Genomic DNA, 17,599 nt, shown 5'->3' on the forward strand with positions numbered 1-17,599 from the left:
TTGCATTCAGACCAGTCTGAATGCTGACAAATCATCAGGCAGGAACTGAAAGTTTTTTGTTTGTTTTGTTTTCGTAAATTAATCAACTTGATTTGTTTTTACAAATGACATTCAATTGCAAGATGCTTGAACTAAAATGTGACAAACATCTGGCATCAATGAGGTTAAGAATAATGCATTTTAAAATGTCTTTATTGCATCTACCAGTCTTTGCAGTTATTTGTAGATGTTATGGACACAGACACTTTCATGAGGAAGATATATATGAAATATAAAAATAGAAATATTTAAATTCTGTAAATCATATTTAGAATAAATACAAGCACAAAAAATTGTCAGTGGATTGTAGTGTGACAGAAGGTATTGGCAAAAGTAGTTGATTTGCTGTCCAAAACCTTCATTTATTAGTTTTTATCTGAATTTGGGGAATTTTGTGAGAATTGAGTTTTGGAAAGATTGACTCTCAGCTTCTAACTTTACTATCTTTAAACTAACTTTGAAAGCATGACGGCAACTGGGACAGACAAAGGTAATATGCAACACTTTAAAAGATTTACACAAGTTATCACATACAGCATGTTTTTTGCAGCTTCCCCATCAGCCCTCAGTGAACACCAGCATTTGGGATTATTTTTGTTTATACTTTTATATTTGTAGTTCTGTGGGTTAATCTGAACAATCAGGTATAGGTAATGAACCACTTCATCTCTACAATCAAAAAACAGACTCATGAAAAACTTCTATGAAGGCTCTTTATTTAAGTATTTTATGTGACATTTTTTACAAAAGAGCTAACATATTATGCACAGAATGACTCCTACAAACCTTGATCCATGAGGTGTAACAAAAATGCTCAAAAGAATGTGTATGCTCCCTCATGGACAAATACAGAAGTCAAGCCATCATGTGTGGCATAAATAAATCATTTGATCTTCATCTTCTCTAACTCTTCTAAACTGGAATCTGTCTGTTGACAAAAATGGCCTCTCCATCAGTACCGCACACGAGGCACTGTCCAAGTACATCTACACTGTTGACAGACAGCGTTTGGCTTGGCAGCATGTGAGTTGTCTCCAGACGACTTTTACTGGAGTCTCCACTCAACCAGGCATTGACAAGGGACTGGTTGCTTCCAACAGGGGCCATCGCACTGCGAGATGTCATGCTGCTATTCCTTCCACCTGAAAAAACAATACAAAAAAACCCAACAAAAAAACATTAATATCTTAATAGATTGTTAGTTACAGTATTTGTAGTCTGTCTCATGGCAGTTCAGACTATCAAGAGAGTAAAAATATTCTGTGAATATGATACAATCTACATTTTGTATTATACTACTTGAAATGTATTTAAATGTTTACTGGAAACCAGAGGTAACCGATGAACTCATCATCAGGTAATAATGACAAGATAGATACTCCTCACTTCTCTGTGCACACATTAGGGAGCTGAGATCCACTGAGACCTGCTGACTGCTAGTGAGCTTTTGCTTCATCAAAACTTGTCAAATATTTTTCTCCAAAATGGTCGCTGCCTGCAGAAATATTTGCAGAAAAAATATGCATAACATTCTCTACGAAATAAAACATCAAAGTGCAAGATGTTGTCAATTTGGAATCCAACACATAGCCGGAAATATTTTCCTGACTGCGTGTAGTGATTTCAATCGATCAAGCAAGTTTATTTACAGGCTCATGGCCCAATAAATGCACATACCAATACCAGAAGCTACAAACACAAACAACAACAAATATACAAACACCTAAACAAACACAACAGGAAAATTAAAAAAGGCAATGATACCAGTGTTTCCACATGGATGACTGGTATCGCACAATACAAAGACCGGAGTTTGACAGCAGCTTAATGATAAGGTTACATGAACCATTCAATTTGCAACTAACAACTGACTTATCACAACAGCTCAAAACTTTTACTGACAAAATGTTTGTTAATGTCGATTACAGCAACTGCAACTTCTCATCATGGCTGCCTTTGATGATGAGGATGATTGCTTCCTTACACTCTCAATGACCTCTGTGTATAATAAGGTGTTATAATAAACTTAGAATAACTAAAGTGAATAGCAGATATGAATGACAAGAATGAAGACACATAACACTGTATCTTGATCATATATAAGACTTGCCTTGCAGGAAGGAAGGCAAGTCTGACTGTGAGGACGTTTCCCAGTGCAGCAGTGAGCCATCCTCTGAGCATGTGAACAGATGATCTGGGTTGCTTGGGTGGAAGTGAACTTCCCACACTGCACATAGAACCAAAGAAAAGCATATTTAATCAAAGCAAAATGGGTTGTGAAAGAGAAAAAAATAGACATTTCCATGTCTGTTTTCCTTTGATAAAGTCTTACTTTCAGCAGAGTGTGCCTCCATGAGAGAGAAGGGTGTGTTGCCTTGTCTCACATCCCAAACACACAGCATGCCGTCCTGGCCTCCTGTCGCCACAATGTGTTGCTGGTTTGGATGTCTGTCCACACACTGCAGAGGGATTCTATCCCCTGACCTGACATGAAAACATCTTATTAGTTCTGGGAAAAGCACAGGGCTACTTTTCATTGGAATAATTTAATGACTTTGAACTGATGAGATCTTACTTATTACTTCTGGACAAAAGTACAAGATAAGTTTTCATTGGAATAACTTAATGACTTTGAACTGAGATCTTACAGGGAGAGAATCTGTGACGGCGAGTTGCCCTGTTGTCTGAAATCCCAGAGCTTGAGCTGTCCAATGGAGTTCACAGTCAAGATCTCGGTTGTCCTCAGGTAGGTCACCGCATGAATCGTGCTGCTATCTGCATTCTCTAGCAAAAGAGCCGGCTTTAGAGCCCAATTAAAAGGCTCATGCTTCAAAAGCCATTGTAAATCACATCCTGAAACATATATTTCTGTGTGTATCATAATGTGACAATACAGGCTGCTTAATCTCAAACATACCTATGACTCGAATGGCTCCTTGCTGGTCGGCTCTGAAAACATTAATCCTACCATCTTCACCAACCGTGACAATTTCTGGACTGCTGCATACAACACCAGTACAGGGAGCATTGTCACAAGGGTATTGATGTGCCCTTGCCCAATGTTGTGAAACTGAGATTGCCTGTAGTCACACACATAATAGAAAATGGATTTACCAAACCAGAGACATGCTATACATTAAGCAAAGCACAAACTCTTGCTTGAACTGTATAATACCAGGAGTGCAAAGCAGGAATGAAAAAATGTGCCATGTGAAGCAGAATCAAAATCTAAGAGACAGAACACAATTTTCTAATGGCTACATTGAGTTAAATGTCCCTGTGTTATGGGGTTATCATGGGTTGCCTCAACATAGACTGGATGAGGCAGCTCATTGTACCTGTGTAGATGAAAAATATAACTTTGCAAGTCGATACCTGAGTGTTCGGGTTGTGGCGAAAGATGGAAACTGCTCCAGTTGATGAAACTGAGACAATTCTCTCTTGATCCAGAAACTGTGAAATATAGCAAAACAGAATTCAGCAAGTCCTTAAAATTTTGAAAATTAAACTTCTTTGAATTAGTTGAATTTTCTTGATATATTGCTGCAAACTAATATGCATGGAAGTTTTTTTTCCAACTAAAAAAATAACTGGTAAATTCCTTGTATTATTAGGCACAAACAATATTCATACAAATTTTTCAATGAAGTTTTTTAAGAATATTTTCATGAACATATATTCTCTGAAACATCTGTTTACAGATGAGAAAATAAACTAAGAAATCAATGTCCATTTACCAGCAATAGTAATCCATGATAAGCTATGCTTGAGACGGCCTAAAAATGTATTTAAGTAAATCAGTATCAACCCGAAAAATTGTCTCAGTGAATAAGCTGAGCCACATATTCTCAAATTATGTACAGGCATTTGTGAATCAAATTTCAAGGACTTTCCCAAAATGTTCCATCTTTATTTCAGTTTTCTGGGCCTGGACTTTTCTGTTTTCAAATTCTATTAATTGATCAGCTTTATTTTAACTGCGTGATCATTAATTAACATAATCCAAGAATTTAAATGAATAAAGGTCAAATATTAATCTCAGGAAAAGTGGAGAAAGAATAATGTTTGCTTGACAGGCATGCAATATGTCAAAGTTGTAGAAAACATAGCACAAGCACAATTTGCTAAATTGCCACCACATGGTACCTTAATCATATTTGTCAAAAATTCAGATAAGAATCAAAACCAGTACACTAGTGTGTATGTAAACACACTGCAGGACTGACTTACTTGAAGATCCAGAACATCTCCATCATGCTTCTGTTCACATAAAAGTTGTGGGTCTCCTTCAAATCCATCCTCCATACCAGAACCTCCATGATTACCAATGGACCAAAAGGAAATCTTGTTGTCCTATGACAGAAACAAATTACGGTAGTTTAAGCCCAATTTGCAGTAGCTTTTTCAAATCACCTTAGTATGCTGATAATGAAGTAAATAAAATAAGACTTTGACATTATTAATAAGATGAATGTAAATCTAAGACAATCTTAATGCGTTTAACCACATTGTGAACTAAGACGAAGTTCGTCTGTGGCATTCGATAATGAAGACTGACTAATCTATACGTTGACACTAAAGAGCGACTTTGATTTCACAATCCAATTTCAGATTTAGTCAGTTGAAGTTTCTGGGTAGATCATCCAAGAGCTAAATTAAATAGCGCGTAAGGTTGGTATTCTGGTACTTCAAAAATAATAAACCACAGATAAATTCACAGCAACGCTGTCGATGAAGTAAATGATCCTTATCATTTAGAATTGAGAATGTTTGTCAGCTCTAATTCCATTCTACGCCGAGCGAAGTAGCTGTATTACGTCAACATGTGACGTTATTTACTAAGATGAGATACAAATTAAGTGAAATTACAGGATATAAGTGTGGAGCTAAAGCCACTAAGTCTCGTAACAGTTATCACTATAACTGACTGCCAACCTCATTGTCCCAAGAGCCAGTCACAAAAATATCCGGTTGCTGCAGAGACGAAGACGATATCGGCCGCCATCTCGTTTTGCTGATTTTCTGGGACACGTATTTAGCATTACTCTCCATGTACACAAAATTCGTTTCCCCCTTCTTTATTTAGAACTTATTTTGGTACTAGCTTAGCACACATGTACAACATAGAAGTACGCGCCTGCTGGTTTTGGTTCAACTACAGTAGCCCAACTAGTTCAAACTTCGTTCCACCACCTTAAAATACTAAGAATCGTGGGGCTCCATCTAGCGGTCATACTCACCGCTACTGCGACAAATCACATACGATTTCCTATGTAATTAACATCGATAGAGGCGTATACCTAAAGAAAATAGGGCTTTGGGGCAAATGACGCTATACTGATACAGTGTGAATGTTTTATACAGGCAGTCCTGCAGTAAAACCATCTCGGATGCCTGGTGACGTATCCACCGCTCCGCCGTCTGTTCTAGAGGTTGTCAGTTTCATCGGCAAAACAGTTGGCGCAGGCGCGGCACTAACAGCTGCTGTCTACTTACTCCGCAAAGTCTGTTTAATAATGGCCTGGAAATCAGGAGGAGCCAGTCACGCAGAGCTCGTCAACAACCTCCGCAGTAAGTGGAAACGCTTCATCAAGCGTCAGCAGCTTACGCCTTTAGCAACAGTTTGTGTGAAAACGATTGAGTGTGGTGACTAAGGTGAACAGAAGCGCGCGCTAGCTAGCTGGATGCTAAGCTATGTGCCTGGTTGTTGACCTAGCGTTACCTCTCTCCACCCCTTTTGAAAACCACGTTCACACTGTGGTGCACATGCATGCCTCTGTCGTTACAAAATTAGGCAAACAGTAAGACACAGAATGCAAAGTAGGTTAATGCAGATACCGTTTATGGTAGCTTCACCTACTAGCTTTATGTGCGTCATTTGCGACGTTGTAGCTAGCAATAACACAATAGCTATGCGCCCTGCCTACATTCATTGATGGCGATCTTTATAATGTGCACGTTACTTTATCTTAAATGACACGGCCATTTAGATATGTGTTACAATGTATTTGTTAGCGAATTATTGAAAACGACAGGCGTTCAGCAATTTTCTACTTTGAGGTTGCAATGCTGATTCTGTGCGACATGTCGACTCCGATACATAATGTATCTGTATTAAATGTATGTATTAAATATCTATGCCTTGCTTGGAGCTAAATCTCATAAATATGATACTACTTTAATGTGTAAGTCCACGTTCACAATAAAGTCTACTGGGTCTATTTATATTCTGCACAGTCAGCCATAACAACTGACAGTTCAGCTGCACTTCCCAGAAGCTGAATAGGTTCAGACAAGTGACTAGTCATGCTCTAACGCCTAACGCTATTCGTTTTTAAATGAAAGCAAAAGCGTAATTATCTCAATACCTCCAACAATATTTCTAATTACATGCCTTTCAAGGAGCTATGGTTTTGTGTCTATTATTGTCCATGTCTAAAATACATATGTGTGTGTGTGTGAGTCAAAATTTTGGACACCTTCTCATTTAATGTTTTTTATTTTTTTCATGACTATTTACAGTTTAGATTCTCACTGAAGGCATAAAAACTATGATTGAACACATATGGAACTATGTAGTAAACTAAAAAGTGAAATAACTCGGAACATGTTTGATATTGTAGATTCTTCAAATAGTCCCCCTTTGCTTTGATTACTGCTTGGGACACTCTTGACATTCTCTCAATGAGCTTCATGAGGTCATCCCCTGAAGTGGTTTTCCAACAGTCTTGAAGAAGTTCCCAGAGATGCTGAGCACTTGTTGGCTCTTTTGCTTTCAATCTTCGGCCCATCCGATCCCAAACCATCTGGATTGGGTTAAGGTCAGGTGACTGTGGAGGCCAGGTCATCTGTCGCAGCACTCATCACTCTCTTTCTTGGTCAAATAACCCTTACACAGCCTGGAGGTGTGTTTGGGGTAATTGTCCTGTTGAAAGATAAATGATGGTCCAACTCCATGCAAACTGGATGGGATGGCATGTCGCTGCAGGATGCTGTGGCAGCCATGCTGGTTCAGTGTGCCTTCAATTTTGAACAATTCCCCAACAGTGTCACCAGCAAAGCAACCCCACACCGTCACACCTCCTCTTCCATGCTTCACGTTGGGAATCATGCATGTAGAGACTGTCCCTTCAACTTTTCCACGTCATGCAAAGACAGGGCAGGTGGAACCAAAGATCTAAAATTTGGACTCATCAGGCCAAAGCATAGATTCCCTCTGGTGTAATGTTCATTCCTTGTGCTTCTTGGCCCAAAATAATCTTTTCTGCTTGTTGCTTTTCCTTAGTAGTGGTTTCTTGGCAGCTATTTGAACATAAAGGCCTGATTGGCGCAGTCTCCTCTGAGCAGTTGATGTGGAGATATGTCTGCCACTAGAACTTTGTGTGGCATTTATCTGGACTCAAACCTGAGGTGCTGTTAGGGGCTGTTTCTGAGGCTGGTGATTTGGATGAACTTATCCTCAGCAGCAGCGGTGACTCTTGGTCTTCCTTTCTTGGGGCGGTCCTCATGTGAGCCAGTTTCTGTGCAACTGCACTTGAGGACACATTCAAAGGTTTTTTTTAATTTTCTGGACTGACTGACCTTCAGTTCTTAAAGTTATGATGGACTTTACTTAGCTGATTGGTTTTTGCCATTATGTGAATTCTTATAGTTGTTAAATAGGGCTGTCAGCTGTGTACCAACCTGACTTCTGCACAACACAACTGATGGTCCCAACCCCATGAAGAAGAAATTCTGCAAAAAAAAACAAAACCCTGACAAGGCAGACCTGTGAAGTGAAAACCATTTCAGATGACTACATCATGAAGCTCATTGAGAGAAGGTCAAGGGTTTGCAGTGTTGTCAACAGAGCAAAGGGTGGATACTTTGAGGAGTCTAAAATATAAAACATATTTACAGTTATTCAACAATTTTTCTTTGCTACGTAATTCCATATATTTTGCTTCATATATTTAATGTCTTGAGTATGTATCTACAATGTAGAAATAGTAAAAATAAAGAATAAACATGCTGCTAATATTTAGTCTATGATAGTGTATTATAGTTTTTTTAATGTAGTTTATTGTATTTTCTGCTATTTATTGCTCTGTACTTTTTCTGCCTCTACCTCTCTGTTTCTACTGTGCCAATTTCCCCACTGTGGGAATAAGAGTTTATCTTTTTTTTCTTCTTATCTCTCTAAAGCCCAGTTCACACTACATGATTTTAGGTGTCGACGACATCCGTGGACACAGGAGGATCTGGAAGGCTTGGTCGAGCATTGGCATGAGCACCCCTGCCTTTACGCTGTCCGTGTTTGCCAATCCATTCCTTCGCCCACACTCTCTTCCTCTTTTTTTTTTTTTTGCTACATAGTAGTGCACAAATGACCTGGAGGGCTGCATTCTGCTCCGCGTCCATGTTTATAATGAAAGGGGTGTGTGCTGCGTTCAAGAGTTTCCTGGACAGCTGGGCAGTCGGCCACACCTACTGACGGGGAAAATCGTGTAGTCTGAACACTCCCGTCCGCCGACAAATCTTGTAGTGTGAACAGCAGCCCGCTTGAGTGTCAGGTGGTGTGAACAGCAGGGTGTGTCGCCGACAAAAAAAGTTGTGTAGTCGGAACAGGGCTTAAACATTGAATGAGAAGGTGTGACAAAATAAATATATATATATATATATATATATATATATATATATATATATATATACACACACACACACACACACACACACAAAAGGCTTAAATTTAACCTAAATTTGCATAAACAGGATTTTACATAGGTTGCACTCAGGATGCATGCTCATTCATTATGCTTACTCCTGACCAGGGCTCAGGACTGGTCAGCATAAATAGGGTGTCTAATTTCAAATCATTAAGATTTTGTTTTATTACAATTTTGGCTCCTAATTTTGATTGTCAAATTAAATCTGCTTCGAGAGAATATATTGTTGTTTTATATGCCATGAACAGCTGGAATTTAACATTTTACCCAAAGGGCATGTCAGTCAATTTTGTGTTCTGAATGATTATAAATCGGAAAAAAAATCAGCTTAATGTCCTCCAGATTGAGTAGCTTGGATTAGAGAAATCACTCGTAGGTGTCCATCTAGCAGCTTGTAATGTATCGTGTGTGTGTGTGTGTGTGTGTGTGTGTGGGGAGCCAGTAATGAGAGCAGTGCCGGCTGTCGTTGGCTTTTCCTGTGTTTGGCACCAGCTGTTGCCGCAACCTGTTATGAGAGATTATTCTGAAGAAGGCACAACACTTGTTTGTTTTTGACCTTCACCATATGTCTACAAGATTTTTTGCAGTCTACACTTGACCTCCGATAAATACATTCCCATCTACAATAAATCTGTTGGTACACTCTGTGTGTATGTCGTAGTAAGAGTCCCTGGAAATCCTTAAAAAAAAAAATAAAGCTTGAATTTTAATGTGGAATTTCCGAGGTTAGAACAGTGCTTGGATTTTTAGTAAAGTGCTTGGAGCTGCTGAAATTGTCATATGATATTAATAGTAAATCTTTGAATTGGTCATATATTGTTAAACTTTGTTTTGGTTTGCATTTAGCCATTTAAGTCCCACCACAGAGCCATTTTGCCTTTATCAGAAGGAGAAAGGGGAGGGGCTCATCAGTAATATGCCCCACAGAGATGGTGTACTATATGTGAAAGATTGATATTTGGTGCAAAGTTCTACCAGTCATCAGTCTATAACTAATATTATGTTTTTGTTGACATTCAGATGTCAACAGCTGAGTGTATGTGCTCAGAACATTATAAGGGAAGCATATGATGGACCCAATGCATGACTATATCCCATTAGTTCTTCTGCAGTAATTTTTGGGTTGATATAATTTTTACACAGATTTGGTACTAAAAACTGGTCAAAAAAATTAGTAAGACTCCACAGAAATATTTGTGCTGTGTTTTGTATCAAAGATACAAAGATCAAAATTGGTTTTTTTATTAGATGTCAAGTTTTTTATATACCTCACCTGGAAGTGCTGAAAATTTGATTTAAGAAAAGACATCAGACCCCAGATTTCTCTGTTTCCACATGATTTGCATTACAATGCAATTTCCATCCACAATTTCCAGTTGTTTTTTCCAGATTAATAAATGTTTTCCATCGTAATGGATGATAGCTAATATTTTAAATGTAATTCCATCATTTGACACAATTGTTAACAACCAGACAGAATTATTTCAAGTTATAAATTAAATTAAACACAGCAAACTAGCACATTGAGATACTTCATCACAGTGATGCAATGAAATAGAAATGATTGTTCACTATAAATAACCACAGCAGCTGCTGTATATCGCTGATGCTTGGCACACGTGTATTTTCTCACTTTATACATAATTATAGCCCCTAAAACAGTAGTTGAATTATCTGTCTGTGTGTTGTGCCTATATCCCTGACTTTTTGTTTTTACATTCTGCTGCAAGGTTGTGTAATGCATTTCTGCCTTGTTTGTGTTCATTTGCATTCTTAGAAAATGGCATTATTAAGTCTGACAAGGTCTATGAAGTCATGCTGGCCACAGACCGGGCCCATTTCTCTAGGTGTAATCCTTATATGGACTCGCCACAGTCAATAGGTATGTCTGCTCAAGCACTCGTTCATGCATCACTGCAATGTCTGAAATCCTAATACAGCCCCCAAATACACAAGATCAGCTAACCACTTCTGTGCTTCTCCTTGGAACCCAAAGGCTATCAAGCAACCATCAGCGCCCCACACATGGTATGACTCTGCACTATCTGACATGTCTCTGTAAAGCTTGCTCCCATTTACTCATTAAGTAGCAGCAGCCACAGAAACCCTTTATTGTCCAAACCCCATCAGATTTTAACGGATTATGCAGACAAAGACAATTAAGCATTCACATTATTTTCTTGTGATATTAGCATGTTCACCATGTCAAACCATATGTCATCAGTAAAAACAAAAAAAAATGATAAAAGCTCCTGGCTGTAATAATAAAGAACATAAAGTTACAATATGTTTATCAGCCAGTAAAACCCTGGGTCCTTGGTAATTGTCACTTTGTGATAGTCAGTGGGTGTGGGCATAACTGCTGACTCCAGGTTGTAATGTAGTTTTCTTGTCAATGCCCCCCTCCCAAGCATGCCTATGCTCTGGAGCTTCTACATGACCAGCTGTATGAGGGAGCTAAAGCCCTGGATGTTGGCTCTGGCAGTGGAATCTTGTCTGTTTGCTTCGCACGAATGGTAAGTCACAAATGATGGGTAAAGACATACAGTCTTACTTTCTCTTTGGTGGAATTCTGGTCAAAGAACCTTTTTTGCCAACCTGAAATTGGATGTTTAATCTTATTCTTTTTTGAGTGAACACGACTCCCTTCTTTGTGCTTTACAGGTAGGCCCTAAAGGGAAGGTTATAGGAATTGATCACATCAAAGAGCTGGTGGACGATTCAATAAATAATGTGAAGAAAGACGACCCCAGTTTGATAACATCAGGCAGAGTTAAATTAACAGGTAATTTTTTTGGTTCATTGAGGCAGTCCTTTCAGCTGACAGTAATCTTCAGTACATTTAAGCCAACCAAAAGTTTGCTAGATTGATAAGCTGAGTCCTGTATGGTCACTATGACTTGGTATTAATTGGTATGTGATTGGGTCGTTATCGAAGCACCGACAAGCTCCATGACAATCGGTGCTGCTATCGTTATATGTGGTTTTATGTTAATTCAGTCTAACATAGCTGATAACTGCTCCCTGGGGCTTCTGGCCCCACACAGCGTTGTAGTACATGTGAGTAGCACCTCAGAAAGCTTGAAACACTCATTCTTGATCGATCATTTTACTTGTAAATGCATCCAAAATCTCAGCACAGTTGGTGTGACTGAGTGACTGAATACATTTTGATTTGTGTCTTTTTTTATGATCACCAAGCTTTAGGCATTTAGGCTTTGGTCACCTCTGATGGGTATTTTTCTGAATTTGTGGCATTTTGGAGTGTTATTGTTGCGCAGTGTTGCTATGGTTGCAGCCTGTAAGTGATATCCTATATGCACACGTGTGTCTTTCAGTGGGAGATGGGCGCATGGGCTACACAGAGGAAGCGCCTTATGATGCTATCCATGTTGGCGCAGCAGCACCAACCGTCCCCCAAGCTGTGAGTCTCCACAGCAGCAGCAGTGTGAATGCAATAACTTTTTTTTTTTAAAAAGTGTCATTTTGCACTTGGACAGTTTTACTGTCTCAAAATAGTAAGAAAACCATGAGTGCAGCATGATGATGATGATCATCATCATCTTATTATTATTACTACTCCTATTATTATTATTATTATTATCCATTTACATGCACCTTGTGTCTCCCAGCTTCTGGACCAGTTGAAGCCCGGGGGCCGGCTCATTCTGCCTGTCGGCCCTGCAGGAGGCAACCAGATGCTGGAGCAATATGACAAGATGGAGGATGGCAGCACCAAAATGAAGCCCTTGATGGGGGTGATTTATGTGCCTTTAACAGATAAAGACAAGCAGTGGTCCAGGTGGAAGTGACTTCCTTCTCCCCCTCCTTCCCCACTCTCCTTCTCACAGTGGCAAAGGTGAAATAGTGTGAAATGATGTGGCTTGGAGCAGACAATGGATCACAAGTGGCTGCATCTTGCTGCTTGTTGGCCTTTTTTTTGCTTCTTCCATATCGTGCACACTAGCTGCACGTTTCCTTCATATTTTTTTTAACATCATAGTCACAAATTGGTCAATTAAAACCTGCCTGACAAGAATGAAAGTGATTTTGGACTCTTAACACAGTAGAATTAACTAAAAAAGCAGTTGTATTAAGGCATATGTTTGGTTTAAGGGAGCATGACTACTTAGTCAATTTGGAAGCCCTTAAGACACTTAAAGACATCCTGTACTCTGTGAGATGTAGACAATGGATTTTAATCACCTCAAAAATTTTGCATGTGATTCTAACATTTGGGTTTGCATGACAAGCAGGATGGTTATGACCAGTTTGATGCTCTCTTTTTTTCATTTTCTCTAACATTCCTGACTTCCCATTTCTCACAGGGATGAACTCTGAAGAGGAAGACAGTCCATAATCCACCTTTAATTTTCCACTGGAGGAAGCTGGAATGACATAACAAAACCTGCGCTTTTTTTGTTTGAGTCTAAAGATGGACTAGAGTAACACTGGGCTGGGAGGAAAGACTGTTTGACGCTCAGCACAGACATGTCGGAGATGGTGGCTCTTTATTTTTCTTTGCAGGCCTACATCTTTTCGTTATGCATTCTTTTTAATTGCTGGATCTTAGGTTTGGTTTTATTTTTTTGTTGTGGTATTATCATTTGAATCGGCCATTTTGCAGTATTACATTTCAGCAGCGTCAAAGCTGAATGTAGGACGAATGCTGGACTTTGGTGACATGGTGACAAAAGCCTGAGATTTTAGATAACACCTAGTTACTGTGTGTGTGGATCATCTAATTGTAGACATTTCTGCTTAATTGAGCCCCCCCCAGCAGTATTACAAACACAACAACAGGCAGCAACACCCATGGCTGATTCATCCCTTACGTGGTGTCAATCTACATATAGAATAAAGAGTGCATTGGCTCTTATTGGCAATGGCTTCACAATACAGAGAGCAGAGCACCAGTAACTCCAACACACGTGCACTTGCAGCGCTGCTCCTTCCACTTGATGACGTGTTGCTTTCTGAGGCTGGTTTTCCATTAACATTTTGTGCAAGCTCTTCTGGTGATTGATACTATTTGGGATAGTCCCTGCTTTGCCAAAATAAACACAAAATAAAGCAAATGAATGTCTGTTTTCTTGAAGGTGAAAAAAAACATGAAATAAAAAAGCACATTTTATTTTGAGTGATCAGAGTGATGGATGATATTTGGCCTTCACCATCACAGGAATGACATGAAAATAAAGAAATGCTGATATTTTTGTCTGCCTTTTCTTATTAAGCCTTTAGTATCCAAGCTATAGTATGTCTATATGTATGCGTGTAATTTAGTTTTCTGGATGGGGCTTGTTGCAGAACATAGTTCATAGATTAATTTGTTAAATGTTCAGATCACTTGAAATTGTTCTTGCATTTTTTGTTTTCCAGACTGCCAGAAATATTCTGGTAGAGGAAAAACATTTTCTCATTTAATTATTTAAGTGATACTTTCAAGTACTTCAAGATGCTGGATGGTTTCTGAGACAAATAGGGAAAGGTATAAAGTGTTCTCACAGTGTGGTCAATTATGCTTTGGAGTTAAGTGCCGAGACTGGTTCTTCCAAAATGCAGATACTCAAGACGGACAAGTCCAAGTTTGACCTCTATGGTCACCATTGTCATGTTTATGTCTGCAGAAAAGCTGCCAGATGCACTGCACCCACAATATAACCCAGTGGAGATTCCATTATAGTATAGATTCCGTTGTGGTGGCGCAGTGGTTAGCACTGTCGCCTCACAGCAAGAGGGTTCCAGGCATCAAGCCCCAACTAAAGCACAGGGTCCTTTCGTTTGGAGTTTGCATGTTCTCCCTGTACCTACGTGGGTTCTCTGGGGATACTCTGGCTTCCTGTGATGGCTGTGGGTATGTCTTGTGTTCTGTTCCTCTCCAATAGGTTCCTCCTCAGATGCAGCAGGTGAATCTGCTTGGTGTGATGAGCGGGGGAGGCATAAATGGGCAGCTATGCTGTCTGGGGCTGGCTCAGTCCTCATCTTCCTGCATGTGTGTGGTGAAGACCAGGTTTTCCTGGTGGCTGGAGCCTGTGGTGCTTTTTGTAGTTCTAAGACAGTAGTCCTTTTTCTTAGGTTAACTTAATTGGCAATCGGCCTCATGCTCGCCTTTAGTTGTTTATCCTTTTTGTTATTGTTCTTCCTTTTTTGTAAATAAACACTTGCTTATACCATTCTCGTTTTCCCACTCCTCAATTCCTCTCCCCTGCCCGGTTACTTTTATTGTTAACTCCGATCTTCCCCGAACCATCCTTCCAGGTCGTAACACTTCCTCCCACAATCCAAAGACGTGCAAGGGGGGACAAAGTTAATCATATACTTTAAATTGACTGTAGGTGTAGCTGTGAGAACGAATGGTTGTCTGTCTATATGTGTTGGCCCTGCGATAGACTGGCGACTCATCCAGAGTGTACTCTGCCCCTCGCCAGAAGGCAACTGGGATAGGCTCCAGCCCCCCCCCCACAACCCTTAACAGGATAAGCAGTAGAAAATTTATGAATAGAATGGTCCATTGTGGGAATGGCATGGGCCAATCAGTGAAAATACATGGTATCGTTAACACGAACAACTTATAATCATGGAATCCCTTCCCTACTGAATCTGATTGGTTGTGGTCTCATATACCAAGAAGACAATGATCTCAAGCATATTAAGAAGCTATGCAGAGACTATTTGACCACTAAAATGGAATCTAGAGTACTGGAACTACTGGACTGGCAAAGTCAAAGTCCGGATTTTAATCTTATTTAACAAATTTGGGATTTAGTAGATTTGAAGATTGATCACAGATAATTTTCATCTTAATCAAGTCTGTGGGCACAGTTGGAAACTAATAGGAACTCAATTACAAAAGAGACTGTTGCAAAGTACTTAAAAACAATGCCAGGAAGAATGCAAACCCTTATCAAGGCCAAAGGAGGCAATACAAATTATTCTAATATAAGTCTTTTAGTTATGTGTTTCAGTGTATTTGTTAAATAAATAAGAATAACATTTTTAGTTTTAAACAAGATTTCTAAAATTACGTTTTCTTGTTTTCATGAAAGGTCTAATAAATCAGTCCTTCCAGAAAAATGCGGAGATTGTTGCATGCAAAAATCCTTGATTATTCTTTAAAAAATGCGATGGAATATGCGGGATATTTTTTCAATTTCAAAGTTTATTTTTGTTGGCAAATGAGACTGATTTGCGGACTTCATTATGTCTTCGTCAGGTTTGCAGCTTTCCGATGACGTCAGTTCAAAGTTCCCAAGGCAACAGGAAGAAAATGTGCTGCTCTTGTGTGAAGTAGACAACATTTTTCAAATTACCGCAAAAATGTGAGACTTTTTTTTGCATCAATAATGCGGGGACTATGAAACCATGCAAGCCCCGCATTTTTCGCGCATTTTGAGAGGAAGTAGGTGGAAATTTATGCGGCGAAAGTGCAGCGTCTTTGAAAAAAATCTCCCGGCATACATGTGCGAATTATGTGATCGTATGATCCCGTTTTTCTGAAGGGACAGATAAATTTGTTAAACAGTGTGTGACTCAAAAAAATCTCCCTCTCACCCGAGTGTCATCCTCCAGCTCGGGATCCTCTACTAGAGGCCTGGGAGCTTGAGGGTTCTATGCTGTATCTTGGCTGTTCCTAGGATTGCTCTCTTCTGGACTGAGGTTTCAGGTGTTGTTCCTGTAATCAGCTGGAGCCACTCTCCCAGTTTGGGGGTCACCACCCTGAGTGCTTCTACAACCACGTTCTTTTAACCCCTGGTATTTCTCAACCATCTCATGCTCCTTCTTCCTGACGTTGGCATCAGCTGGTGTCACCACTGCCCTGTTCTGTTGTTTGTCCACCACTACTATGTCTGGTTGGTTTGGCAGTAACTGTCAGTCTCGAAGCTGAAGTCCCAAAGCTCCTTAGCCCTGTTGTTCTCGACCACTTTTGGTGGTATGTCCCATTGGGATTTGGGTACTTCTAGTCCATACCGAGTACAGTTGTCCCTGTACACTACCCCAGCCTCTCCATGTATGCTTTTGAGGCTAGCATTTACACCCTGCTACTATGTGTTGGACTGTCTCAGGCGCATCCTTACACAGCCTGCACCTAGGGTCTGATCTGCTGTAGTAGACCTTGGCCTCTCTGCCTCTTGTGCTTCGGGCCTGCTGTTGTGCTGCCATGATGAGTGCCTCTGTGCTGTCGTTCAGTCCCGCATGTTCCAGCCATTGGTAGGTCTTTACTCTCATTGGGTTTCAGCTGTCTGAGGTGTTCACTGTGCAGCTCGTCCTGATGGGCAATCTTCTTGATGTATTCTTGGATTTTTGATGTCTCATAATGGACAGTGGCTCTGATGCTCACTAGTCCTCATCCTCCCTTTCTCTGCTCCGCGTACAGCGTCAGGATGCTGGACTTAGGGTAATACCCTCTGTGCATGGTGAAGAGCTTTCTGGTCTTGACGTCTGTGGCTTCCGTCTCCCCTTTTGGCTAGCTTATGATCCTAGTGGGGTATCTGATGACCGGCACTGGGTACATGTTGATGGATCGGACCTTGTTCTCACCATTAAGCTGACTTCTCAGTACTTGTCTTACTCTGGTGGTATTTGGCAGTGGTTGACATTCTTGCAGCCTCCTCATGGTTTCCATTAGCCTGTGGGATCCCAAGGTACTTGTAGCCGCTCTGGATATCACCTATATTTCCTTCTGTTAGGTCGACCTCTTCAGTCCAATCATCTTGCCTCTCCTTGATACCATTCGGCCACATTTGTCCAATCTGAATGACATCCCTATGTCGTTGCTGTAGATCCTGGTGGTGTGGAACAGTGAGTCAATTTCTCACTCATTCCTTGTGTACAACTTGATGTCATCCACGTAG

At 40.1% G+C, this 17,599-nt stretch overlaps 2 protein-coding genes across 3 annotated transcripts; one reads left to right on the top strand and one right to left on the bottom strand.

The window, feature by feature from the left end:
• Positions 1-753: 753 nt before the first annotated feature.
• Positions 754-5,219, bottom strand: nup43 (nucleoporin 43). Its single transcript, XM_086189228.1, has 8 exons — positions 4,975-5,219; positions 4,270-4,392; positions 3,415-3,492; positions 2,957-3,119; positions 2,688-2,823; positions 2,372-2,523; positions 2,150-2,266; positions 754-1,181 (listed from the first exon to the last, which is right to left on the bottom strand). The coding sequence occupies exons 1-8, from the start codon at positions 5,089-5,091 to the stop codon at positions 952-954; spliced, it is 1,116 nt and encodes a 371-aa protein (XP_086045354.1). The 5' UTR covers positions 5,092-5,219; the 3' UTR covers positions 754-951.
• Positions 5,220-5,302: 83 nt separating this feature from the next.
• pcmt1 (protein-L-isoaspartate (D-aspartate) O-methyltransferase) lies at positions 5,303-14,830 on the top strand. Of its 2 annotated transcripts, none has more exons than XM_086189230.1 (8): positions 5,303-5,610; positions 10,522-10,626; positions 10,741-10,772; positions 11,156-11,260; positions 11,409-11,529; positions 12,083-12,168; positions 12,377-12,603; positions 13,073-14,830. In XM_086189230.1, exons 1-7 carry the CDS (start codon positions 5,391-5,393, stop codon positions 12,554-12,556), a joined length of 849 nt encoding a protein of 282 aa, XP_086045356.1. In that variant the 5' UTR covers positions 5,303-5,390; the 3' UTR covers positions 12,557-12,603; positions 13,073-14,830. The 2 variants fall into 2 exon arrangements, with proteins under 2 accessions (XP_086045356.1, XP_086045355.1); XM_086189229.1 differs by having other exon boundaries at positions 5,306-5,610; positions 12,377-12,546; positions 13,073-14,825.
• The last annotated feature ends 2,769 nt before the right edge of the window (positions 14,831-17,599 follow it).

The sequence above is a fragment of the Aulostomus chinensis genome, chromosome 20, assembly GCF_037954235.1.
Source record: "Aulostomus chinensis isolate RoL2024-O1b breed Wild chromosome 20, RoL_Achi_v1.0, whole genome shotgun sequence".
Taxonomy (NCBI): Eukaryota; Metazoa; Chordata; class Actinopteri; order Syngnathiformes; family Aulostomidae; genus Aulostomus; species Aulostomus chinensis.

Bases quoted from the DNA above. Each gene is read 5' to 3' on its own strand.
- pcmt1 (XM_086189229.1), top strand. From the start codon at position 5,391: ATGTTTTATACAGGCAGTCCTGCAGTAAAACCATCTCGGATGCCTGGT. The intron at 5,611-10,521 runs GTAAGTGGAAAC...TTGCATTCTTAG, and splicing joins GCTCGTCAACAACCTCCGCA to AAAATGGCATTATTAAGTCT. The intron at 10,627-10,740 runs GTATGTCTGCTC...TGGAACCCAAAG, and splicing joins GGACTCGCCACAGTCAATAG to GCTATCAAGCAACCATCAGC.
- nup43 (XM_086189228.1), bottom strand. From the start codon at position 5,091: ATGGAGAGTAATGCTAAATACGTGTCCCAGAAAATCAGCAAAACGAGA. The intron at 2,267-2,371 runs GTAAGACTTTAT...TTCTATGTGCAG, and splicing joins GGAGGCACACTCTGCTGAAA to TGTGGGAAGTTCACTTCCAC. The intron at 1,182-2,149 runs GCAAGTCTTATA...TTGTTTTTTCAG, and splicing joins CTTGCCTTCCTTCCTGCAAG to GTGGAAGGAATAGCAGCATG.